The sequence below is a fragment of the Muntiacus reevesi genome, chromosome 1 (genome assembly GCF_963930625.1).
Source record: "Muntiacus reevesi chromosome 1, mMunRee1.1, whole genome shotgun sequence".
Classification (NCBI taxonomy): domain Eukaryota; kingdom Metazoa; phylum Chordata; class Mammalia; order Artiodactyla; family Cervidae; genus Muntiacus; species Muntiacus reevesi.
Genome location: NC_089249.1, coordinates 159,338,624 through 159,364,774, shown reverse-complemented (window position 1 = coordinate 159,364,774; position 26,151 = coordinate 159,338,624). Strand labels below are relative to the sequence as shown.

General features: G+C 44.6%; 3 protein-coding genes across 4 annotated transcripts; 1 reads left to right on the top strand and 2 right to left on the bottom strand.

Moving 5' to 3' along the window:
• Positions 1-2,631: 2,631 nt before the first annotated feature.
• Positions 2,632-6,139, bottom strand: CCDC163 (CCDC163 homolog). Its single transcript, XM_065914181.1, has 10 exons — positions 5,541-6,139; positions 5,407-5,440; positions 5,077-5,267; positions 4,893-4,974; positions 4,545-4,731; positions 4,366-4,433; positions 4,009-4,076; positions 3,604-3,704; positions 3,154-3,287; positions 2,632-2,927 (listed from the first exon to the last, which is right to left on the bottom strand). Exons 1-10 carry the CDS (start codon positions 5,616-5,618, stop codon positions 2,809-2,811), a joined length of 1,062 nt encoding a protein of 353 aa, XP_065770253.1. The 5' UTR covers positions 5,619-6,139; the 3' UTR covers positions 2,632-2,808.
• A 75-nt stretch (positions 6,140-6,214) lies between these two features.
• Positions 6,215-12,169, top strand: MMACHC (metabolism of cobalamin associated C). The gene is made up of 4 exons (XM_065914197.1): positions 6,215-6,422; positions 8,399-8,593; positions 9,269-9,421; positions 10,340-12,169. The coding sequence occupies exons 1-4, from the start codon at positions 6,342-6,344 to the stop codon at positions 10,751-10,753; spliced, it is 843 nt and encodes a 280-aa protein (XP_065770269.1). The 5' UTR covers positions 6,215-6,341; the 3' UTR covers positions 10,754-12,169.
• Positions 12,163-23,130, bottom strand: PRDX1 (peroxiredoxin 1). 2 transcript variants are annotated; one of them, XM_065914214.1, is made up of 6 exons: positions 22,991-23,124; positions 21,212-21,328; positions 19,417-19,570; positions 18,572-18,694; positions 18,163-18,293; positions 12,163-12,487 (listed from the first exon to the last, which is right to left on the bottom strand). In XM_065914214.1, the coding sequence occupies exons 2-6, from the start codon at positions 21,315-21,317 to the stop codon at positions 12,402-12,404; spliced, it is 600 nt and encodes a 199-aa protein (XP_065770286.1). In that variant the 5' UTR covers positions 21,318-21,328; positions 22,991-23,124; the 3' UTR covers positions 12,163-12,401. The 2 variants fall into 2 exon arrangements, with proteins under 2 accessions (XP_065770286.1, XP_065770280.1); XM_065914208.1 differs by lacking the exon at positions 12,163-12,487 and having other exon boundaries at positions 18,047-18,293; positions 22,991-23,130.
• Positions 23,131-26,151: the final 3,021 nt, after the last annotated feature.

Sequence of the window (26,151 nt, the reverse complement as noted above, 5' to 3'; positions counted from 1 at the left end):
CAGTCCATGGAATCCCAAAGAGTTAGACATGACTGAGCACTTGCACAATGTGGGGTAGGAGATAAGAATGGAGAAAGAAAAGGTTAAATGTGAGTTCAGTTTAAGTGCCAGACTTGTCCTTTCTTTTTTATGCTGTGAGAATTATCAAAGGTTCTTTAGCAGGAGAGTAACCTTAACAGGACACTGTTATAGAAAGATGGATAGCTCACAGGATCTCTAAAGGGATAAAAGAGATCAACATTGGCCCAGTTTCCTTGGTCAAAAAAGCCTTCTCTGTCTCATTCTTCTGGCAACAAATCATGTGCTGCCACCTGCTGACAGTTCAAATACCATCGTTCCACATTGCTATTGGAGCCCTGGCACCCTTACAAACCTGTCTTCCACAGACGTTGATGCAAAAGAGTTGATAAATAAGCAGACCACTAGTAGCAAGTAGATTAAATAATATCATTATGCCAGATGTATCACCTCCCCAGTGAAAGATGGAAAACATAGGGTTTCCTTGTACCTGCTTCAGCAGGAAGATGAGCCTTGATGGGAAGTTTTTGGAGTTTTTTTGAACAGGTTATATTTGACCCAGGTCTGATCTAGTCATTCCACTCTCATCAATCTCCCCAACGCTAAAGGGAAAGAAACTCTGAGGATTGCCTTATAGCTATGTAGATGTCAGAGGCCCACTCTTCATGACTTGTCTGCTAGTTAAGTCAGGACCTGAATGTACCACATAACAGGAAATAGTTCCTGCCCTCCTCACCCCAGTCTTTTATTATGCTTTTATTTCAGATAACTGTCTCCTCTTCCTAGCTAGATTGAGTTAAGAGCTGGGAGTCCACTGAACACCTTTGTTGTTGTTCAGTAGCTAAGTCTTGTCTGACTCTGCAACACCATGGACTACAGCACACCAGTCTTCCCTGTCCTTCACTATCACCTGGAGTTTGCTCAAACACATGTCCATTGAGTCAGAGATGCCATCCAACCATCTCATCCTTTGTCTCCCCCTTCTCCTCCTGCCCTCAGTTTTTCCCAGCATCAGGGTCTTTTCCAGTGAGTTGGCTCTTCACATCAGGTGGCCAAGATATTGGAGCTTCAGCTTCAGCATCTGTTTCTGCCCTACTCACCCCCAGCCTTTTATTGTGCTTTTATTTCAGGTAACTGTCTCCTCTTCCCAGCTAGATTGAGCTAAGAACTGGGAGTCCACTGCACATCTTAGCTCAGGACAAATACATACCAGGACTTGTGTGCTTTAAGTTCAAGAAACATCATCCACTTGTGCTAAGCAACTATACTCCACTAAAAATTAATTTAAACAAAAGAGCACCTTTGAGTCAGTTCTAATTAGGTAGATGAACTTAGAACCTATTATACAGAGTGAAGTAAGTCAGAAAGAGAAAGATAAATATCATATTCTAATGCATATATACGAAATCTAGAAAAATGGTACTGAAGAATTTACATTCAGGGCACAAATGGAGAAACAGACATAGAGAATAGACTTGGGGAGAGGAAGGGGAGTGGGATGTATGGAAAGAATAATATGGAAACTTAATAGTAAAGCCAATGGGAATTTGCTATATGGCTAAGAAAACTCAAACAGGGGCTCTGCATCAACCTAGAGGGGTAGGATGGGGAGAGAGATGGGAGGGAGGTTCAAGAGGGAGGGGATATGTGTATACTTATGGCTGATTCATGTTGAGGTTTGACAGAAAACAACAATTCTGTAAAGCAATTATCCTTCAATAAAAAATAAATTATAAATAAGTTACAAAAAAGTTTTAAAAAAGGAGAAAACACCCACTTAGTGGATAAATAACATTATTTTGGCTATGTCTAGCAGAGGAAGAGACTTCATGAGACCTCAGTGAGATGCTACTACTTCTTGGAATGCACTGTCCAGAATACAAAGCCCAGGTAAGGAAAAAGTAAAGCTTCCCTTACCTGCCTAGGAAGACATACTTTCCAGAGAGCATCCAAGTGGAGGAAGGATCAGAACCAATAGCCAAAAAGCATTTTTTAATATAACAGGAAATATCAGTGTCTAACTCCTAGTAAGTACTGAATCATAAAATTTGTTTCAGTTAATAAATACAGACATGCATATTTACTATGCTACAATACAATGTAAACTATTTCTTACTAGAGGTCACTGTCAAAAAATCCTGAAAGCCACTGGATTAGAGGTTGAGGCTGAAAGACTGACCAAAGAGGAGCCTGCTACAGAATCACAGCCTGGGTTGCTGAGGATGAAGAGATATAAAGGGGCCAGAGAGAGCCTCAGGAGACAGAAGATGAAAAAAAAAAGAGAACTCCTTCTATTGCCCAGGTCAAGGGCCCACCACAATGTCTTGTCCTCCTCTGCATCCCCACAGCAGTACTGCCTTGAGCACTGGCCTACCTCATTCTACCCACCAGACTGGGAGCTTCTATCTCCTTCCAATTTCCACTGAGCACAGGGTCTATACTCAGAAGATACAATTATAAATGCCCATGAACTTGGGTTTCAGAGAGAGAGGTAGCAGGAAGCAATCAAGTGACAGGAGGAAGAAAAGGTACAGCTGAGCCTATCCCATGTGGGTGCTGATTCACAAACACATCAGGGAGGGTTAAACCATTTTATTGCAATTGGTAGACATGGATGGACAGGCAGTGACAAGCCTCAGTAGGGAGGGCAAACACCAACTAGATCAAGAGGGGAGGGGCAGGCGACTCAGAAACAGGACCTTGGAGGGGAAGGTGAGCAAAGAAGACTTCATCCTAAAAAAAATAAATAAATAAATAAATAAAGACTTCATCCTACTACATTGCAAGTCCTTACAGGTCACTTAGGAGTATCCTGGGGCCCTTAAAGAATAGGTCCTCTTGCTCAAGCCTCTGGGCCTGGAGCTGAAAGCTGCTGGGCTCCGGGTTAGAAAGGGTATGCCTCTGGAGATCTAGGAGGAGAGATAGGGGGAAAAAAAAAAATCATCAGCAAGCACTGTGTTACACACAGTCCTAGGCTTGGGCCCTGTTGGGGAGGGACATTCAGACCTGATGGGATAAGGAGCAACAGAGGTTGATGGATTTCCAAAGAAACAGGCAGAGACCCCATTCTATCCAGTGTCAAACAATTAGGCAGCTGGCGTCCAGGCACCACTCAGATTCAGCCTCCTGCCTTACCCTCACTTAGCTTCGTTAAAAGTTCCCAGCTACTGTTACTGTCCAGAAGCCTGACTTCAGAGCTAGATGAAGAAAGCGACATGGTGAAGGTGGGCAGTCGAGGCAGCTTAGATTGGAGGACATGAACGGAAGTCCTGCAAAAGGGAAAGAATCAGAAGTAGACAAGGTGACAGTGGGTCAAGGGGCCCTCCCAGCACACACCTGACCTGTCCTCCTTCCTGAGGCTAGGACTCCAGTCTCTTCCCCCTTTATCCTCCAAATACAGAGATACCTCAGAGACACTGTGTCAAGCAAAGAAAATGTGCAGTACTGCCCATATGGGCTGTAACCCCCTACTATACCTTCCCTACCAGCCCATGTCAAATCTGAGATAGCTGAACTGTGGTCCCCAATGCCTGGCCTCTGTGAGACAAATTCCTTCCACCGCCATAAGCACCCACACCTCCTGACCTGAGCAGGTCATGCTCCTGCCGGGCATCCTGGACCTCTGTTCTGACAGCCTCCAGGGTGTGACCTTTGCCGTCCTGGCCACTTTGCAGCTGATCCAACATCTGCCATACCATAGGGCCAGGTAGGACCAAACTTCTACCTCTCCAGGAGGAGCACCTGCCTCCCCATGATTAGCCTCTTGAGCCCACTTGGAGCCCTCAAGTGGACAAAGATAATTTCTCATGTCCTGGAGCAGAGGGCTTGGGAAGAAGAGCTTTGGAGGGAGGTGGAGTCAGCACAAGGAAGAGATGGAAAGAGATAGGAGTACGAGAGGGTATCCTGGCCTGCCCTCAAAACAGGATAGATAGAGAAAGGAAGGGGCCTCCAAAGGGAGAGATGAACAGATAGGTCCGATCCTGGTCCTACCTTCCAGCTGCAGGCCTGACCTTGCCGCCTCTCATTCATCTGTTTCAGCAGCAGCTCCTGGTGCTGGCCTGCAGATGAGAGAAAATGTGAAGGAACATCTCCAACTTCCTTCCTTCCCCTGGTCCCTGCCTTGCGCCCAGCCTGGCACTGAAAATGGACAGATACATTCTGGTCCAGCTGCTGGGAAGTTTCCAACCTGACTGGAGAGACACACTCACACCATGTGAGGAAAGACAAAATACTTGGCCAGGTTTCTGGGTAGCTCAAGCAAAGTTATGGTCATTTATTAGGAAAGCAAGAAGGCTTTTCAGAAAAGGGAACAGGTGGATTCACACCCACCCTCAACCTTTTACTCACTCAACTGGTCCCGTGGCAACTTTAGGTCCTCCCGAAGAATCTCTGACTCCTTGCCCAGCAGTTGCCACCTTCAGGGATAATAGCAGTGTCATTCTAAAGCCAATTAACAAGCCCAGAGGAGGCTACCAGAATGCCAGGAGTTCAGGGCTGAAGAAGACAAGGTTTTGCCCATCACTTACTCATTCTGAAGCTCTTCGTGAAGGCCACTGGTGGCACTGCACTCCTGTGGTCCTGTCTGTATTTGGGCTCGGGCCTGTTCCTGCAGCTGGCTTCGAAGGCCCTGCAGTTCCCTTCTCATCTCTTCCAGACGTTGCTCCAGGTGAAGGACCCTTTGCTCTGGGCCCCCCTGCAGCAATCTTAGTGATGCTACAGTGAGACAAGTTGGGGATCAGCCCCCTAAGAACTTCACACAAGAGCCTATAGACTCCACTTGCAAATCAAGACACAAGTGCACAGACAACAGAAGAGCCACAAAATGTGCACACACATTTGAGGCTGTGTATATGAAGAAAAGAACGATCAGATACCTTCCAGGGCAGAGATATTGTACCTCTGCTGCTCTCGCTCTTCCAGCAGGCCCTGGACAGCCTGCCGTAGTGCTTCAGTCACCTACCCAGGCAGAAAAGCCCCATGAGCTCCCCAACCACTGGTAACCTCATCTCACACTCACACAAACCCCAAATATACACGCCTCAGGAGTCCATGCCTCACCTGAGCCTGGGATCTAAGCTGGGATCGAAGAATAGTAACTTCGTCCCAGAGAGAAGATGCACTGTGGGCCTCAGCCCAGTTTAGCCTCTCTGGGAATACGGGAGCCTCTAGAGCCCAAGCCTTTTGAGCTTGGATTCCTGACTGGGTAGGCAAGTGATGAGGGGAAATCCAGGTCCCAGCCAGGTCTCCTGCTGAGGGAAAAAGGAAGGGACAGGTGCAAGGCCCCTTAGGTGGAGGGGGGAACAGACGTTTCTTCAGGAAAAGAAAAAGTTGGAATTTGAAAGGAACAGTGGATAACACTGGAAAGAAAGGCTGAGGGACAATATTCACCCCAGGTAGAGACTCCAAGTGGATACAGCCGTTGCTACAAAAGAAACAAATGCACAGGCCAATGAGTTCTGTTTTGCAATTTATTAACCCACATCCCCTAAACAGGGGGGCGGGGTACTCAGGCGCCCCCTCACCTTAATCCTTCTCACATTTCGGTCCGTAGCATTGAGAAGCGCATCGAGCTGCTCAGACCAGCCCAAACTCCTACTCATGGCCTGCGGCAGGGGTCTGGCTTCCTGGCGTCTTGTGCCCTTGCTCCCCACACTGTGGACACCCAAGACACAGCCCAGGGAAGACCACAACGTAAACTCTAAAGAGGTGAGTGGGGGGGATGCAATACTAAAGGTAAGGAAGCAATAATCAGACCAAAACTGCGCTTCTGGGACTAGTCCGGGGAGCGGCGTCCTTGGGGACCTAGGGGGAAAGCGGGATGCCCTGATGAATAAATATCAATTAGGAACTGCAGGTGCTGAATCTTGGTTTAGACGTCCCCAGACTCACAACTGGCCTCATAACACCAAAACTGTGCCAGTGACCACTGCCGCCGCCCAGTTCAAACCTTACGGTAGGCCGGAAAAACCCGACTTCGGACTGGCCTCCGCGGCGCCACTTGGGAAATTGAGTTCGCCTCTATTGGAGACAATCGGCGATGGAGGCCACCGAACTACGTTTCCCTGGAAGCAACACGCTCAGTCACAGCCCCGCCCCCCCCCACCGTGAAGCTTGCCGGGAAACCGAGTTTTTCTGCTTCTGTAGTGAGTACCTCTACGAACTGAATGAACTACGTGTCCCAGGATGCATCGCACGGAGACCACACAGTCCCGCAGTTGATCCCCGTAACTCTTGGGAAATGGAGTCCAAGCTGTCTCAAAGCGTAAAGTCCCGAGTAACCTTGAGACTCCATTCCCCAGCAGGCTCAGTGTGTAACGTGCACTATGGAGCCGCTAGTCGCAGAGCTGAAGCAGAAGATTGAGGACACGTTGTGCCCTTTTGGCTTCGAAGTTTACCCCTTCCAGGTTGGTTTATCCCTGCTGCGGTGCTAGGGCGAAGCGTATGGATTGCTTCGGTGCCACTAACGTGAGGCCCGTGAATTTTCTGATCTTTCTCGAGCTCCTCTGGCCGCGTGTCCGTTTGATTGTAGAGACAGGGCGCTTGAGCTAAACGGGTAGAGTAGCGTTGCAGGTTTGTTCTTTTGTTGTTGTTGTTCAGTCGCTCAGTCGTGTCCGACTCTTGGTGACCCCATGGACTGCAGCACGCCAGGTTTCCCTGCCCATCAACAACTGGAGCTTGCTCAAACTCATGTCCGTTGAGTAGGTGATTGCCATCCAACCATCTCGTCCTCTGTCGTTCCCTTCTCCTCTTGCCTTCAGTCTTTCCAACGAGTCATCTCGTTTACTCTGATGCAATGCTGCATTGATGAGTAGGGGACACCATGTGATCCAGTAACCTAGTGGTTTTGTCACCTAGGTAATTTAGAGGAGGAAGGGGATCTGTGGAGCCAGAGTCACTTTGGAAGCTTCCCGAAAGAGTTTAGGAGAGGGCAAGGTCTGGGAATGTTTGTATGGCTCATGAGCAAAGGGCATTCTGGATGTTGAACAAGCGAACAGTTGGCTTAGTTGTTGGATCTACCTGCAAAAGGTTACATTCATGATGTTGCTAATCATCAATGTTGGGCTGGGTTTAGAAACTGTACACTTGCCTGACACAGAAGTCTGGCATCAGGACCTACCCTTATTCATGTGGGTCCATCTCCCCCCACATCCAGTGCCCTCTGCACTGATCCCTGTGCTTAGTGCAGGACTAAATCAACTCAACCTGAGCCTTTTGCCTGGTGTTTAAGAGACCACCCTTTCCACTTTCCACTGAGTGGTATACAGCAATGCTGGGAGAGGATTATAGAAGAGGTAGTTGGGTCTAGCCTGAGAGGCTTCCCTGAAAAAAATGGAGTTGAGCTATATATGAAAAGATAGATTGGAAGGAAGGAGGGTCATGTACATCTCAAATATCAGGAATAGCTTGAGTCAAGGTGTGGAGATAATGGTGGATGGCAGGTGTGGGAGAGATTGGGGATACCTATCTGATATAATCAAGAAGACCTTGGTAGTAGGAGCTGTGGTATTGAACAGTGCCACTTACAACCCTGCCAGTCATCCTATGTTCCTACTTCTCTCACCTTCCCAGCACCACATACAATCATGCACAGCAATCTTTAGGAATCTGTCTCCTAAATCTCACAGATCCATTTCCTTCCATTCAACCAATCTATGCTCTGGTTCAGCCCACTATTAGTCATTTGGATTTCTGCAATAAACTCCTTGCTGTCACTTTGCCTCTATTCCTTCCTCCACACTGCAGCGAGGTTGATCTAAAACTGATCATGTCAGTTTGCTTCTTAAATCTTCAATGGCTAACCCTTCACTATCAGCAAATTAAATCCATATTCCTTCAATTGGTATTCAAGGCCAGTCACAGTCTCATTCTTACTGATCTCTCCAGCCTTCTCTCCCTCTGCTCCCCTCCACAGATGCTACATTTCTATCAAACTAGACCATTTGCTATTCTCCTAGTATGCTTTGCATTTTTTGCCTCTTTGTTTATGCTGGGACCTGTTTAAAACACACCAGATTCTCCCTCTCCACGTCAACCTGTAAGTTACCTTCCCAGCCATCAAGACTCAGCTTCCAAGAAGCCTTTTCTAATTTGAGGACCTTCATTGGCCCTGTTATTGCACTAACCACAATACAATCAATTTCTTCTTTTATTTTTTTTCAATTTCTTCTTTCTTAGTTGTTTATGAATCCTTTGCCTATTATAACTCTGTCAGATGAGTCTCCCACAAACACATGTCACGCAGCATCAGGAGAATTTCATTGTTTGAACAAGAAGGAAGCTGGGCAAGATGCATGAAACCTTGAATGCCAGGCCAAGGTATGGGCCTGGCTAAGGCCTAAGTTGACCCTCTTGTGCGGCCTGAATTTTCTCTCTGTTCCAGGTGGCATGGTACAATGCACTCCTGCCTCCAGCCTTCCACCTGCCCCTGCCAGGACCCACACTGGCCTTCCTGGTACTCAGCACACCTGCCATGTTTGACCAGGCCCTCAAGCCCTTCCTGCAGAGCTGCCACCTCCAGCCACTGACTGACCCTGTGGACCAGTGTGTGGCCTACCACCTGGGCCGAGTTAGAGAGGTGAGCAAGGCTGGCTATAGCCTCACCCAGCTTCCAAACCTGCATCTGCTTCCAGTTCCTCTAAGCTCAGTATAGAAGCTAGACCTACGGCAAGGAGCCACTTCCCCAGCAGGATATCCTAAAGTCAGCCTTGACATTGTGATCTCTCCCCATTCTGCCTTATCTCAGGTTTAGCCAACCCCCACTAGCCAACCAGGTCTGCAGTGGATTGATCTCCCCCTTCACTGATGGGCAACTTGATGAGCAAACTTCCCTTGACCTCCAAGTGAAATAGGAATAAACCCCAAAATTCTCCATGCATCTCTCACCTGTCTTTGCCCTAGACCTGGGAGCCTTATGGGGGCTTTTGAAGACAGAACAGGATCCCTGCACTACATACTTTACATGTATATATAAATACATATACCTACACTGGGTCTCCCCAAAGCTGGACCATGTCTTTCTCTGCACTGGGCCTCTGGAGGGCAGAGCCGTAGCAGAGGTTTCTGAACAATCCTAAACAGAATTATCATTTTCTTCACACTGGAGCCTCCAATCTCACTCCAAGTTTAAGGTAATGTTTTCCCTTTAAACATGACTTCTAAGGACAGGGACATGTAACACAACTGAAGGCTCTGTTGAACATGATTATGATTCCTGTTGTGCTAAAAGTCTTCATCTTATTCTCTATCCCAGAGCTTCCCAGAGCTGCAGATAGAAGTCATCGCTGACTACGAGGTACACCCCAACCGTCGCCCCAAGATCCTGGCCCAGACAGCAGCCCATGTAGCAGGGGCTGCTTACTACTACCAACGACAGGATGTGGAGTCTGACCCTTGGGGGACCCAGGTCAGAGGGCAAGTATGAGCAAATAGGGGCTAAGAAAGAAAATGAAATAAAAATCCCTCAAGATTTCAAGTCCCAGGAATTCCCTGGTGGTCTAGTGGTTAGGATTCCAGGTTTTCACTGCCATGGTCCTGGTTCAGTCCGTGGTTAGAGAACTGAAATCCTGCTAACCATGTGGCGCCGCAAAAAAAGAAAAATTTCAAGTCCCATTCTTCTCCCTTCGCTGGGTAAAGGAGTTGCTGGGCACAATCCAGGACAAGAGTGCACCATAGTCAATGATCCAGTTCCACAATTTCATCTACTTGCAGACACATCAGGTCAGAGAAAGTGAAGTGTTAGTTGCTCAGTTGTGTCCAGCTCTTTGCTTTGCGATCCCATGGACAGTAGCCCACCAGGCTCCTGTACACAGAATTCTCTGGGCAAGAATACCCAGGGGATCTTCCCAATCCAACCCAGGGACTAAACCCATGTCTCCTTCACTGGCAGGCAGTTTACCATCTGAGCCACCAGGGATCAGGTTAGAGAACTATTCTCTTATTGTGACAGAATGGAGCAGGTAGAGCTGTGATTAAACCCACAGTGAGACTGGGAAGCTGAGGTTCAGTTTAAGTAAACTCTGCTTGGGGCCAGTGACTTCATGAAGAGTTAACGGAGTAGGGGAGCCCAGCCAAGACTAACAGAAGTTCATGTGTGTGTGTATGCAGCACAGCTTGTGGGATCTTAGTTCCCTGACCAAAGACAGAACCTGAGACCTTGGCAGTGACAGCATGGAGTCCATTGGACCACCAGGAAATTCCCTGACAGGCTCACATGTAGAATCACTCTGTTGAGTGAGAAATAAGTGAACTAGCTTGCACTGATGGTAGTTATTGGTGCCCATATGACCACCATGACCTTGCTTTCTTTTCACCCTCTCCCCAGCACATAGCAGGTGTATGCATACATCCCAGGTTTGGGGGCTGGTTTGCCATCCGAGGGGTGGTGCTGCTGCGAGGAATAGAGGTGCCGAATCTGCCACCCACAAAGCCCCTTGACTGTGTACCCACAAGAGCTGACCGCATCACCCTGCTTGAACGCTTCAATTTCCATTGGCGTGACTGGACTTACCGGGATGCTGTGACACCTCAGGAGCGCTATTCAGAAGAGCAGAAGGTGTACTTTTCCACTCCTCCTGCCCAACGCTTGGCCTTACTGGGCTTGCCCCAGCCCTCAGAGGAGCCTAGCTCTCCATCCCAAGAGCTTCACTTCACTACACTCTTACCCAAGAAGCCTCAGAATCCCAGGAGAGGCTGGCTCAGCCCCACAGTTTCCCCACCTACATCCCCTGGTCCCTGATACCTTCACTGCCTATGGGATCCTCATTTAGGGCAGTGGCACCTGTTAAAGACTTTTACACTACTATTAATATTTTGCCAGGGAAGAAACTTATTTTGGGTATAAAATGATTATTTTTGATAAAGAATTATAGTAGAGATCCTAAATAAAATGAAAATAACAAGGTTCAGGAAAGTTTGGTTAAGACAGAAGACCATCAACAACAAAAAAAGACCAAAGTAGATCCAGACCTCCCACCTGCCTTGGAATATGGGATCGCTACCTGTTGCCATTTCTCTGCAGTGCTTCAAAATGCTACCTGTTGCAGGGCCTGAGGAACTATCCCCTAAATAATAGTACCTGCTTCAGAGGGTTATCATGGTGACTGAATAAATGTGAAATTGCTTAGCATATAGTAAGCTGTTGTTGAAGGCGCCGGGAATCCTGCCCACAGGTAGGCTGGGCTAGTGAGGTGGTGTGGTGTCTGGAAGGGCACATATTACTGAAGGATCTTCAGTTGTAAATCTGCCCTAGCCTTGGGCCCAGGGGAAATCCACCTTCCCCCCACTGACAACCCTCCCTCAGAACACACATACGAATGAAAACAGTTCAGTCGTGTCCAAATTTTTGCAACCCCATGGATCGCAGCATGCCAGGCTTCTCTGTCCATCACCAACTCCCAGACCTTACTCAAACTCATGTCCAAGTTGGTGATGCCATCCAACCATCTCATCCTGTCATCCCCTTCTCCCTCATTCAGTCTTTCCCAGGATCAGGAAAGGTAGGGCTTCCCAGATAGCTCAGTTTGTAAAGAATCCACCTGCAATGCAGGAGACCCCAGTTCGATTCCTGGGTTGGGAAGATACACTGAAGAAGGGGGAAAAGCTACCCTCTCCAGTTTTCTGGCCTGGTGAACTCCATGGACTACATTTAGTCCATGTGGTTGGAAAGAGTCAGACAGGACTGAGCGACTTTCACTTTCATGAGAACAAGAACTACCCTTAAATCAAGGCTGGAAACCCAGGGAAGACAAGAGGTGCTCACCACTGTGCTTCTGACACAGAAAGCCAGCCCTGGGTTTGCCTCCCCCTTTCAGTTCCAAAGATACCTAAAGCCCATAACTCTGTAATCTTAGATAGACACTGTACCAGGCATTTATCCAGGTTTTCATGCAGCCCTCGTAGTACTGGAAATGTCAAGAACCTCACTGCAACCTAGCGTACAGCATAAACTGCAACGCCTTGGCTGATACTGTAGCAGGTCTTGCTCTTTTCCCTGTTGTCTATGTACATTTTCCCTCAATATCATTTCACGATTCTGAGGCAGTTCTTGCACCTTTTTTTCCCCAAGCAGGAAAGCAGAGTAAATTCCTCTTAAAATCAAAGGCTAATGCCACCGCCCGCCCCCCAACCAATGAAGAATCAACAAGATCTCATTTCAAATTTAATAAAACTACAAAAGATCAAAAGTGATACCCCTTACTGTATACATCAGTTGGCCGTCCAGAGGAAGAAAGGCTGGCCTCCCCAACCCCTGCAGGAAAGGCCCGTCCTGTCCCACAGACATCCTGGCGGAGTGTAAAATCATGGTTTTAAGCATGACAATAGGACAAAAGAGGTTTTGTTTTCAAGGCTGCCTACTGCAGCCTGGCCCTAAAATGGCCCAGTGCTCACTTCTGCTTAGAGAAATATTCTTTGCTCTTCTGGACATCAGGCTTGATGGTATCACTGCCAGGCTTCCAGCCAGCTGGGCACACTGCAAGAGAAAGGGAACTGATTAATAACCGGATCAGTAGTGAGCTCCACCCTCCTAAGGACAAACGGATGCCTCAAAACCAAATCTGAGCCCTAAAGGGCTTCAACATTCAGGTACCAGGAGGCCTACCCTCCAGTCAGATCAATTCAGCCTTTTAGTACAAGACGAAGTAATCCTCACCATAGGCCCAATTACTATACTTTAATTTTCATGCAGTAACTGAAATTTAAAGAAATTAACAGCTTCAACTTTATGCTGTTCTAAAAACAATCTATCTAAACCATGTATGGCAAGATATTTGAGATTTTGTTAACAGTGGGTAGTAAGTAAATGGGTACTCATATGCTCTCTGTAATTTTATGTATGCTTCAAAAATGCATCTTTTAAAAAATAAGCTTCAAAAGATGGTTCTGGAACAGCTGAACTTCCACATGTACAACAATGATGCTGGACATCTATTTATACCATATACAAGAAGTTTACTTAAAAACAGATCAAAAATCTAAGAGCTAAAACCATAAATTCTTTTTTAATTAAAGGATAATTGCTTTACAGAACTGTTTTCTGTCAAACCTCAACGTGAATCAACCACAGGTATACATATGTCCCCTCCCTCCCTCCTCCCTCCCCATCCCACCCCTCTAGGTTGATACAGAGTTCCCTGAGACATACAGCAAATTCCCATTTGCTACCTAATTTACATATGTAATGTAAGTTTCCATGTTACTCTCTCCATACATCTCACCCTCTCCTCCCTTCTCCCCATGTTCGTAAGTCTGTTCTTATGTCTTATATAAATTCTTCAGTACCATCTTTCCAGATTCCATATATATACATGTTCGTATATGATATTTATATTTTTCTTTCTGACTTACTTCACTTTGTATAAAGGGATCTAGGTTCATCCAAAAATCCATAAATTCTTTGAAGACAACCCACAGAATGGGAGGAAATATTTATAAATCGTATCTAATGAGGGATTAATAGCCAAAATTAAATCCAAACTCCCACAACTCAACAACAAAAAGACAATTCAAAAATGAGCAAAGGACTTGAAAATAGATGTATCTCCAAAGATATACAAATGGTCAATAAACACATGAAAATATGCTATTACCAGTCATTAGGGAAATACAAATCAAAACCACAATAAGATACCACTTCATATTCCCTAAGATGGCTATAGTTTAAAAAAAAAAAAAAGATGGAAAGTAAATACTGGGAAGGATATAAAGAACCCTTGGTATTGTTAGTGGGGATGTAAAATGGTATAGGTGCCGTGGGAAAGTCTGAAAATTCCTCAAGAATCTAAACACAGAATTACCATAGGACCCAGAAATTCTACTCCTATGTATATATTCAAAGTAACTAGAAACAAGGATTCATATATATTCACTAATATTTTAGCAACATTATTCACAATAGCCAAAAGGTGGAAAAAAACCTGTTAACAGACAAAATGTAGTATACATAGGAAAAGTGAAAATTGCTCAGTTGTGTCCAACTCCTTGTGATTCCATGGATTGTAGCCCAACAGGCTATACTCTGTCCATGGGATTCTCCAGGCAAGAATACTAGAGGGGGTTGCTCCAGCCCTTTCCAGGGGATCTTTCCCACCCAGGGATTGAACCTGGATTTCCTGCACTGCAGGCAGATTTTTTCCTCTCTCAGCTACCAAGAAGTATACATATATATTATTATTATATATTATATATATATATATTAGTGCTTGGGCCTGGTGCACTGGGAAGACCCAGAGGGATCAGGTAGAGAGGCAGGTGGGAGGGGGGATCGGGATGGGGAATACATGTAATTCCATCGCTGATTCATGTCAATGTATGACAAAACCCACTACAATATTTTAAAGTAATTAGTCTCCAACTAATAAAAATAAATGAAAAAAAAAAAAAAAATGAAGTTCTTATACATACTACAGCCTGGATAAACTTTTGAGAACCTTAAAAACATCATGCCAAGTGAAAAAAAAAAAAACCACATTATGCCAAGTGAAAGAAACCAGACACAAATGGATAAACATTGTATGATTTCACTCATATAAAATATTAAAAATAGGTAAATTCATAGATGCAGAAAGTTGAACAGATGTTACAAAAGGCTGGAGGGAAAGGGGAATGGTGAGTTATTTCTTCATGGTTACTACTACTACTGCTTGTTTGCTGCTGCTGCTAAGTCGCTTCAGTCGTGTCCGATTCTGTGCGACCCTGGAATTCTCCAGGCAAAAACACTGGAGTGGGCTGCCATTTCCTTCTCCAATGCATGAAAGTGAAAAGTGAAAGTGAAGTCACTCAGTCGTGTCTGACTCTTCGAGACCCCATGGACTGCATGCAGCCTACCAGGCTCCTCTGCCCATGGGATTTTCCAGGCAAGAGTACTGGAGTGGGGTGCCATTGCCTTTTCCAACTGCTTGTTTGGGATGATGAAAAAGTTTGAGAAATAGTGCTAGATATACAACACTGATGTAACTAGTGCCACTGAATTAAACGCTTAAAATGGTAAATTATATCATATATAACCACAGTAAAAACTGACCAAAAGAAAAAGTGACTTACCTCTCCAACCCAAGAAAAAAATACAAGCTAAAAAATGACAAAGTTAGGACTGTGTAAACCCTAACACTAAGCTGCTGCTTCTATCAGCTGGCTTTTCAGAGATATGAAAGCAGCAGTTTGCCTTCTCAGTGTTCCTTAACTCTGCCAAACAAGAATGCCTGAAACACAAAGGGGCAGGACACCTCCACAAGGTCCTGCTTGTTTAACTAAGTAATTGCCTTCTATGCCTTGGTAAGCAAAAGGTCTGAGTTTGAATCTCTCAAACACTTTATGCAGAAAAGTATAACCTTCAGTCTTTCCTATGATCCTGAGTGAGCAATGCTCCTTGGGAAAACCTGAGGAAAGTGAGATAAGGGGAGCAATCTCTGATATTCCACTCTTCACCTGTTGTTTTGTCTTGCAGGAGACATGTAGTCACCAAAGTCCAGAAACAAAGCAGCAAAAGTCTCACTTTCTCCAGTGAGAGAAGCAAAGCCCTTTTCTCCCCTTGGATGTCATAGCCTCAGAGGTCAGACACTACAAACAGCCGTCTGGGAACAACGTATGGAAGCTCTTAGCTGCTTTACAAAATCTCCATTGATCCTTACAGTCATTCCCTTTAGTGCCACCAAAGGGTTAGAGCACAGGTCATAAGTATAAACAAGCATCTGAGAATAAAGAGCAGCATAAAATCAGAGACCAGACCCAGCAGTTTACCACCAGGGAAATCAAAGATTCTTCTGTCCTGGAAGAAAACACAGCTTTAGAAGAGCCCAATTACAAACCCCGACACAAAGATAGGAGCAATAATGAGCCAGAAAGAATAACCTTGACAACTTAGTATCCTTGCACTAAGGCCTCTTGGCACTTAAGACTGTACCAATAATCAATGACAGGAAAGAAAGATCCACACTTGGACTCATACCCAACAGTACTGGATTAATATGAAGCTCAGCACAACTGGCTGAGTCCCAGTTTTACCAACTTTCAATAGAAGCTGAAGTACAACTCTCCCCAACACAGAAGGCTCTAAGCAATGCCTTTCTCAGCATTTTAAATTATGTAAAAAAAAAAAAAGGAGGGCTTTGAATTTTGATCCCAGTTCTACCATTAACTGAATACATGCAGTGTTTCAATAGTGGTTTATTGGTCCTAAAAACAGGAACACAGAGGCTTCCCTGGTGATTCAGTGGTGAAGAATTCACCTGCCAACACAGGAGACATTTCCACCCCTGATCCGGGAAGATCCCACATGTCATAGAACAACTAAGCCCGTGCACCCCAACCACTGAGTTTTAGAGCCCAGGAGCCACAGCTACTGAAGCCTGCGTGCCCAAGAGCCCGCAGCCCACAAGAGAAGGTCCCATGATGAGAAGCCCTCACACAGCAGGAGCCCCCACTCGCAACTAGAGAAAAGCCCAAGTAGCAACGAAGACCCAACAGAGACAAAAATAAATAAATTTTTTAAAAATTTAATTTTTGAAAAATTAATAAAAAGTAGGAACTTAGGATTTAAGTAAAAAAATTTCTTTGTAGTATTGTCAGTTCACCCCTTTCTCTGCTAAAATGTAATACAGGTTCACTCAAAGATTCCCCCCAAAAGTGTAAATTCAAGATAAAAGACATTTTAAAGAAAAATAGGAACATAGGATATACAAATATCAGATCATTATGTTGTACACCTGAAACTAACACATATCTCAATTTTAAAAACAGGACTGTAGGATTATTTGTCAAATAACACGACAGCACCTCATATAGAGTGCTTGATATCCAGAGGCTCTCAAACACTATCATAAGCCATTAAAGACTGCACACAGAAAGCTGTGCTTGTTTTAGTGGGATGGGAAGCAGCAGAGAACAAGAGTGTGAAGAAGCAAGCTTCACAACTCATGAAAGCTTGGGTTCAAGAGTCTATCCCAGTAAAAATTAATTAAAAAAAAAAGTCTACACTATACATGCAAGGGAAAGTCCAATAAAGCGCCAACTTTGCCATCCCCTCCTCAGCTCCTTCCATCTTTGTGCTGAACCATTCTCCACCAGAGGGCAGTCTCAGCAGCTGTCTGCTTCAATCCAGAGCAAAGCCTACACAAACTTCTGCAAATGGTGCCTTCTGATTCCCATTACCTACTAGCCTTTCACTCCAGCCAAACTAGCACTTTTGGGTCCCCCAAACACCACTAATCCAGTCTCTTAACTTCCACCTCCTGTAACTCATGAGATCAGAGCTGAACAGTAGCAGTGATCACAACTATTTTATATCCTCAATTACATTAAGCTGGGGTGGCTGGGTGGGGTTCAAGATCCCCTTCCCCCTACATATCCAGCACTTGCAGCAGACTGAGGAGCTGTTCTTAAAACTAAACTCTTAGTTGGAGTAAGGTGGTCTCATTACAAGCAACAACTCCACTGGGCGAAAGTGGGGAGTTTTCAGAAGCTACAGTCTTATAAACTGAGAGGCTGGGAGCAAGCAGTTCAGGACTTTATCAAAAACACAACACTTCAGATGAGAATGACCAGAGCAGTAAGAAAGACCTACACTCTAGTGAATGCTAGACAAAAACCATAAATTCAATCTTCTCAGTCATGTTTACATTTTACAAGGACAGACTCACAAAAACATCATCTTTAATCCTGAAACTTCTCTAAGGACCTTGAGATTTCATCTCAAACCCTCTTACTCTAACCCCTCCTCAAAAAAAAAAAATTTTTTTCTCCAAAAAAATTTTTATAGAGTATTTATATAATTTGGTATTTGGTGACTGTAATTCTTTTTTTATATATATAATTCTTATAGACACAAAAAACACCCTGCATAACAGAATGAATTTTTAAAAGACAAAAATGTTAACACCTATGAGATCCTCCTACACTTTAACAAGTTGAATCTGCAGCAGTAATTCTAAATGAGCAAGGGTAGAAGCTGGGAATATGCAGTTGGAACAAAAAGCCTTTATATTCTCCTCCCCAAGCTGTTCTATTACCTCACCCCCACAAACCACTATAATCCTGAGACTGCAATTTCTTAAAGAGACATAATAACCCTTTTCCTTTCTGGTAGACTTTGTTCCCACCATCTTTCCCACCTATCACTCCACTGTCCTGTCACCAGGCAAATTGGCTTACCTTCCCCATGTTTGTCAGTGAACTGGAAGGCCTGAACTAGTCTCAGTGTCTCATCCACAGAGCGGCCAACAGGAAGGTCATTTATGGTGATCTGTCGAAGGATACCTTTATCATCAATAATAAAAAGGCCCCTGGAAGAAAATATTAAAGGTCTGAGGGAGAGACAGTACAGTTTTAGAAACTGCTGTTAAGAGTAAATCAACAGAAACTGGCCTTCCGAACCTTAGGTCCCGCATAAAGAATGAAACCATTATGCCATACACCTTAAGCTTACACAGTAATGTATATCAATTATTTCTCAACAAAACAGGAAAAAAAAAAAAAAAGAAATAAGAAAAGTCTCCACAGATCACAGCTCTACTTATAAAAGATCTTCAGCCAATCAGCCAGTTTCCTGGTACATATATACCTGAATGAGATGCCTTCATCGGCCTTTAAGACCCCATAGTCCTGAGCAATGGTGCGCTTGGGGTCTGATATCAAAGGAATGTTCATGGGTCCCAGTCCTCCTTGTTTCTTGGGTGTGTTGATCCTAAAGTAAAAAAAACATACATGCAATCACACTCATTCAAATTCTTCTGTAACAAAAGCATTAACTATATCTATCCCACGCCAACATTGCTAATCTAATTCCCCAGAAAACTTTTCAAGTTTTTTCCATCAGTAAATGGTGGTTTACTCGCTAAGTTGTGTCCGACTCTTGCGACCCTATGGACTATAGCCTGCCAGGCTCCTCTGTCCATGGGATTTTCCAGGCAAGAATACTGCCATTTCCTTCTCCAGGGGATCTTCCCAACCCAGGAATCAAACCCGGGTGTCCCACATTGCAGGCAGATTCTTTACCGACTAAGCTATGAGGGAAGCCCAGTAGTAAATGCCTGAGACCAATTAAAAGTCACCAGGGTACATTCAGCTGCAACCCAAGCTGCTTTTCGTCTACTGCTAAGTTATAAGAGCAACAAAAGGAAGTCAGAGCATTTGCACTCCTTCCGTGAGGAGCCAGAAGTCAATATTTGAAAATGTCCATTGCCAAAGCCTCTGGGTTCCAGTTGCTGCTTAAAAGTTCCTATGACTGGACTTCCCTGGTAGTCCAGTGATTAAGACTTCTACCACGCTTCCACTGCATGAGACACAAGTTTGCTCCCTGGATGGAGAACTAAGATCCCACATGCCACACAGCACAGCTACAAAAAAAAAAAGAATCCGTAATAATTTTCTAAAATAAGCCCATGCCAAATGGACCAAGAGATTTACCATGCCAGGTGACAGAAGTGAGAATCCACAGAAGCACCAATTACTTGGCAGTTGAGTTTCTTAAATTCTTCTGCCCGATCACTGAAAGCAATGATCTCCGTGGGGCACACAAAGGTGAAGTCAAGAGGGTAAAAGAAGAACACAACATATTTTCCTGAAAAAAAAAAAAAAAATGCCCAAGCTACCCTTTGAAATAGACTTCCTTGCTTTGCAGAGAATGTAAACCTAAAGACATTTTCCTATGCGAAAAATGAAGCCTTTTTAAACTGATGGCAGACAACTGTTAAAACACCAAGATGCTCAACACAGCTACTGTAGGACCTCGGCCATAAGAAAAAGTTCTTCCAATTTCCATGCTTTATTTTCCTTCTTCCATGTTAGCTGCCAACTACAGATAAGCACTGTTCAGTCTAATCTTGATCTTCTCTGAGTAGTTAAAATTAACAAACACCAAGTTCTTCAGTGAAGAAAAGAAAAAACAAAGATGCAATCATCTACTGCCAACACTCATATAATCAGTGCCCAGAAAGAGCTGAATTGCTGGATACTCTGCCACAAGGCAACAAGACCAACAAGAGCAAGTCAGAGCCTTGGCTATTTTTCCACAGTGAACCACAGTAACATGATAGATAAGGTCTAAGTGATCACCTAAATCACCACAAACATGGTTCAAATAAGTCTGATAGGATGCACATGCAAAGAAAAAATTTCTAAGACAAAAGTTCCCAAAATTCTCCTGGTAGGTAATAGGATTTCTAGTTGGAATTTTATGAAAGTCATTCTGATTACCAATTGAAGTAGATCTTCAACCTGTAAAGCAGTCTCTCACCAACAATTCCAAATATTCACAGTTCCAGATACCAGCAATGTTTCAAAATCAAAATAAGCTGGTCCTTTTGACATTCACTTCAACCTTCCCCCAGGGTTTTGCTAACAAGCTTCAGCAGGTCAAGCCCAGGAGGGCACAGAGCAACTCTTCCTAAACCTCATGCCTTTACCCTTGGGCCAGGGTCACCTCCCTACGGTGCTACTTACTTTGTTTGCCAGGAGGAGCTTCCCTCCATAGGGCCCCACTTATCTGCTCTCATTCCAACCAGTATGTATTATGTGTCAGGAAATCTAGTCATAGGTTTTACCCAAAAGCTAACTCTATGAAATGCTATATCACCAAGAAAGGTATACTTGACACCTGAGTTCTTAGGTTTGCATTCTAGGAAATCCATATTTTGAACTGTCCCAGAATACCTTGCTATTCTAGGGCAGTAAAGTAAAAAAATCCTCATTAGTATTTGCCTGGTGTCTACATGAAACTACTTAACAGAAAGGAGAGTTGTTCCAATTGTGACATCAATTTTTCTCTGGGGGTAAAATGTCAAGGGAACATGCCTAAACCCTCAATCGTGACACACATTTTGTAAACTGAACAGTTTCACAGCTCCAAAGACTTGAGCTCTGAAGCTCTAAATTGTCCAAGGCTTTAAACTGAAACAAGATAATAAGTGTATCTCCAGTAAAATAACTGAGGAGCAATATTGGGAAGATAATTGAGATATTATGTCCAGATATAATGAAGTATGCACATGCCTTCTCCAGAAGTAGTTTGGACTTGGGAGATCTACCCTATGTTCACAGATGGTAATCACCACTTCAATTCAATAGGAAGGCAACAGTTTCTTATCCTAAAGACAAATGTAAAAATCATTTTACACTCAAACATGACAAGAGATACAGAGAGTGAATAAGCCCTCCCTAGATTGTAATATAATTCCATATTAATGAACCTAATTACTCTTACCTTTGTAGTCAGCTAGGCTGATATCCTTGAACTGCCCATCTGGCATAACAGCTGTTGCTTTGAACTGGGGGGCACGGTGCCCAATTTTGGCATTTCCTGAAGACATAGTGCTATCAGCTGGAAAAAATAAGAGAAAGTGAATTAGAAACAAGTCTTACTTTTCTAGATAACAACCTTCATCTATTTAAGAGACTCAGCTGTTGAAATTGTGCAGTGGTCTTGAGCATACACATAAACTTTTATAACAGTAAGAAACATAAACTGAGCTTTCCAACTCTTCAAACAAAAATATTACACATCTCTGAATCTCAGTCTCATTTTCATTTTTGAGTGGAGGGACTGTGCATTTGAGAGTTTTAAATTTTTATTGGAATATAGTTGATTTATAATGTTGTTTTCACTTTAAAATGGAAATTTCTTTATAAGGAACTCTTCCTGTTCCTGAACCATCATCTGTACAATTGCATTTTCTTGTGTACGTTTATTATACAAGTGTACACAGAGAGAAGAGGGTGGAAACTCTCAAACCTGGACCCAAACGTGCAATGCCATAAACACTAAGCACCCAAGCCCCAGAAGCTGCCATGATGCCCTTTCCCTGGACTGCGCCTCCATCTGCCTTCAGAATGTGGGAAGCACACTTTAATCTTTCTCTGGGTAGATTTCCCAAGACACACACCCTAAAGCCAATCCAACTTTTTAAGAGGCCAAGACCAAGATTATGGCATCTGCTCAATTTCAAAATTCTAAGCGTTGTGCCCAGAAGTCCTTTCAAAAATGAGTTTACCTAGGGACCAAGGTCCTGGAAAAGTGGTAAGTAGATCAAGAGTCAATTTATTGCCAAAAAGCAATGTAACACTGGATTCACCCTGGTCAAGACCAAGGTAAGATTTAACCCAGTAAATCATCAGTTTGATAATCCCAAGAAGCTAACTTGTTAAGTCCCAAAATTCTTGGTTCATAATACTACAACCATAAAAAAGATTGAACAGAAACTGTGACAATTTTTTTTTAACCGCTTAACACCTTTAATAGCAAACCAAAAAACCCAACCAAACACACGAGGTGACCCTAATATACATGTCCTCCTTATTCAAATCTGCTTTTCCAGGGGATCCCCACGTTCACTAAAGCACGACCAAGCGCGGGGGCGGGGAGGCTGCTGATTTCCACCGGGTATGTCCCCTTCAGGAACTCGCCGCTTGAACGTCCTTGGTGAAAGCCACTCCCCCAAAATCCACTTTTGGTACCCTCCCTGCACTGCCATCACCAGCCCCAGCCTAGCACCTCAGAAAGCTCCAGCTTTAGAAGAGTGCTCAGTCTTCACCGAGGGCATTTAGAATCACTACAAACCCCATTCTGCAGATGGAAAAATAAAGACGAAGAACGGAATCTTAGTAACTTTCCACACCTGAAGACCGGGAACAGCCTCTCCCTCTACTACATGACCGACGGCTAGCCCTCAGTTCCTGATCAGTTTGCAGATTCACTCGAGAAATTTCCCTTACCCGCCCGTCAGGGGACTCCATCACCACCAACCCGCCCAGACGCCACGCCAAGCCAATCAGCGCTTTCTGCTTGTGTTGCTGGGGTAGGGGAGATTCAAGCTGCCGTTAGCCTCTGGTTTCAACCTCGTCCCCGCACCCAAAGGAGCCCCACACGAGGGTCGCTTCGCCTGGCCGCCTTCTTTGTCCGAGGAGCCCAGCTGAGTTCGGCGGACTCCGAGAAGAAGACGGAAAAGATGCCGGGCGGGGCGTGGGGCGCTGCCCTCATACTCACCAATTCCACAGAAAGACGACCGACGCCAGCGAGGAAGAAGACACGCGAGGCGTGCTCGGGACGCTGCCTTTATAGCCTGTAAGGCTCTCGCGAGAGTCAGGGCGGGCCGGGGGTGCGGGCGGGGGAATGGGGAGGGGGATCTGGCCAGAGTACCGCCCCGACCCAACGTGCCCCGCCAGGATGACTCAGCGCTTTCCCTCACTGGGGGCGGGCTCCCGCCCTTAAGTAGCAAGCCCCCTCCCCGCCGCCGACGGTTGAGGTCGGAGTTGGAGGCGTTCTTTCAATCATTGCAGAACACAAACGCCCTCCTCTTGTTCGTAAGGCCCAAATCAGGGTGTGGGCCCTCGCTGCTGCTCACGGAAGACTACGTCTAACCAAACCCTGAAGAGAACGATCTCTTCAAGTAGTTCTGAAATATTCCGCCCCTATTTCTGCAGCCTCTGCTCTAGTGCTGATCCTCCGTAACCCTCATTATTTAGACAGCCTCCCTTGTTTTTCCTTAGAACAGGGTTGTTGCATTCCAGCTCCCCTGCATGAGTTCCTATCCCATCTACTCCACTGCGGCTGGAGGAAATTTTCTGAAATCTGATCTCATTCATTCACCTCTCTGATTTGTGGTTCATAGAAACTGGGACTCTGTCTTCCTGGGTTAAAACTCTTGTTTTATGTGTGGCATTCAGGCAAGAGTCTTAGTCAATTAGCCTTACTTTTCTCGCCTGTAAAATGGGAATACTATGATTTCTTTGTTGAGATCATCTCTAGCTTATTTAGCAATTCTCACACATTAAAAGTGTTAGCTGTTGTTATTAGTGTAACTCTTCTTGCTCCTCTGTTGTAACACCTAGGACAGAGAGTAACTGTTTGAAACCTCGGGCTTTTGTTCGAACATGCAGAACCTATTCTCTCCTATTTGGCCTGCAGAAAACGTGCAAGCTGAAGCATTACCTTCTGACTTTCACTGATCCTCAATTCATTCCATCCTTTCTGCGCAATCAGTAGCCTGCTTGGTCACAACCATTTCTGCGTCCTCAAGTCACAACCTAGCACTGGATATAAAATAAAGAATGTTGGATACATATGTTAGGTAGTTAGAATAGGAAACAGGAGGCCAGAATGGCGGTGGCTAAAAGACAAGGAAGGGAAAAGCCCGCGAAAATAGAACAAAGGAAGGGCTAGGGCTGGAGTTGAGGACCTCAGGTAGAACAAACAGCCCTCGTGGCTAGCCCAGTTTACATAGGGCAGGCCCAGGGGGAGGAAAAAACAGAACACAGAGTACTGTGTTCCCCTTTCTGCCCACAGCCCCCAATACCCTATTTCCTTTGGACCTTATAGCAAGATAAAAAGTAGGGAAATGCTGTATCATTCTGGTTGAGCATCTCAAAATGTGTTGGCATTTATCATCCTACTGCACAACAGTAGTGATTTTATTTCCCCTTTTTTTTCCTTCTCTGCCTGAGAGGAACAGTTATTTGGCCATTACTCATGTCGTTCTATTTTTATTTTTAATTGGTCACAACCATCCATTACTGTGCTCAATCAAATTTTATTTTTTTAATATCATTAATATTTTCATTTATTTATTTATTTTTAGTTGTGCTGAGCCTTCGGTGCTGTGCCAGCTTTCTTTACTGGTTATGGGGAAGGGGGTTGCTACTCTTTGTTGTGGTGAATGGGCTTCTTATTGAGTTGGTTTCTCATGTTGCAAGCACAGACTCTAGGCATGCAGAGTTCAGTAGTTACTGGCGCATGGGCTCAGTTGCCTTTTAGCATGTGGGATCTTCCTAGACCAGGGAAGATCCATAATTGAATCCATGTCCCTGCATTGGCAGGCAGACTCTTATCAACTGTGCCACCAGGGAAGCCCCTCATTTACTTCTTGAGGGTTCAGGGGAAAACAGACATTCAGAGTTTACTGTTTTTGTGTAATCAGTCACTAAGTCGTGTCCCACTCTTTTGTGACCCCATGGACTGTCGCCCACCAGGCTCTTCTGTCCACTCTTCTGTCCATGGGAATTTCCCAAGCAAGAATACTAAAGTGGGTTGCTGTTTCCTTCTCCGGGGGATCTTCCTGACTCAGAGATCAAGCTTGTGAATTCTGCATTAGCCTCAGAGCTTAATAGTGGATGGTTATTGCTGTTAAACCAACAACACACAGTCCTAGTTCACCCAGAAGAAAATTACCATTTATTGTGTCTACCATGTGTCAGGCCCTGGGCTGGGCACTTATCTTATTTAAGAATCAAGAGTTATCCTGGCCCAGGGAAATATTAATATCCAGTTCTTGTGGGAATATAAAAAAAAGAAATAGCAGGACAGTTCTGACAAGAGAAGAACTCTATTGACTGCCTGTGTAATTAAGTGATGGTAGAGTCTCTTTCCTCAAAGGACTGTAAAGATTTTGGAAATGGGGGCAGGGAAACTTTATCCTTCTACGGGACCTTTGTCCTCCCTGTTCACCAGTAGTTCTGGGAAGGATTTTATGTTTTATTTATATTTGTAGTACCAGAACCCATCATGCTAACTGGCCTAGGAGATCTGCTTAATTAATTTTGCAAGGCACTGCAGATTTTTGAGATGTGGAATTGACTTACTTGAACTACATTTTAAGATGATGATTCTAGCAGTTGTGTAATGGATGAACACAATGACTAGGAGACAAGAGACCAACTGAGAGGCTACTGCAATAGTCCAGGTAAGAGACGTATCACAGGGACTCCCCTACTGGTCCAGTAGCTAAGAATCTGCCTTTCAATGCAGGGGGCACAGGTTCGATCCCTGGTTGGGGAACTAGGATCCCACGGCAATCATAACTAGTAATGAGGGGCAACACTGTGAGCAACCAAGTGCTTGAGCCACGTCAAAGATCCCAAGTGCTGCCTCTAAGACAGAATGCAGCCATATCTAACTAACTGACTAAATATTTTTAAAAAGAAAAAGAGAAGTCTCAGAACTAATGACATTGGCAGCAGGAAGGGAAGAAGAAGAGAAAGTATATTTATACAGGCTTTTGGATTAATTGCATTTAGGGTGAGAGGAAAGAGGAGGTTCAGTCTGAGTCCTTGGTTTCATAGGAAACACATAGGAGGAGACAATTTTAGTTTAAAAATAGCGATGAACATTTATTGAGTACTACCTGTTTTATAAATGAGATGCCTGATACC

Excerpts from the sequence above, each read along its gene's own strand:
- CCDC163 (XM_065914181.1), bottom strand. The coding sequence starts at position 5,618 with ATGAGTAGGAGTTTGGGCTGGTCTGAGCAGCTCGATGCGCTTCTCAAT. Across the intron at positions 4,732-4,892 it reads CAATATCTCTGCCCTGGAAG|CATCACTAAGATTGCTGCAG; the intron begins GTATCTGATCGT and ends GTCTCACTGTAG. Across the intron at positions 4,434-4,544 it reads CACGAAGAGCTTCAGAATGA|GTGGCAACTGCTGGGCAAGG; the intron begins GTAAGTGATGGG and ends TTATCCCTGAAG.
- MMACHC (XM_065914197.1), top strand. The coding sequence starts at position 6,342 with ATGGAGCCGCTAGTCGCAGAGCTGAAGCAGAAGATTGAGGACACGTTG. Across the intron at positions 6,423-8,398 it reads TCGAAGTTTACCCCTTCCAG|GTGGCATGGTACAATGCACT; the intron begins GTTGGTTTATCC and ends TCTCTGTTCCAG. Across the intron at positions 8,594-9,268 it reads ACCTGGGCCGAGTTAGAGAG|AGCTTCCCAGAGCTGCAGAT; the intron begins GTGAGCAAGGCT and ends TCTCTATCCCAG.
- PRDX1 (XM_065914208.1), bottom strand. The coding sequence starts at position 21,317 with ATGTCTTCAGGAAATGCCAAAATTGGGCACCGTGCCCCCCAGTTCAAA. Across the intron at positions 19,571-21,211 it reads CAGCCTAGCTGACTACAAAG|GAAAATATGTTGTGTTCTTC; the intron begins GTAAGAGTAATT and ends TTTTTTTTTCAG. Across the intron at positions 18,294-18,571 it reads GATGAAGGCATCTCATTCAG|GGGCCTTTTTATTATTGATG; the intron begins GTATATATGTAC and ends ATTTTCTTCCAG.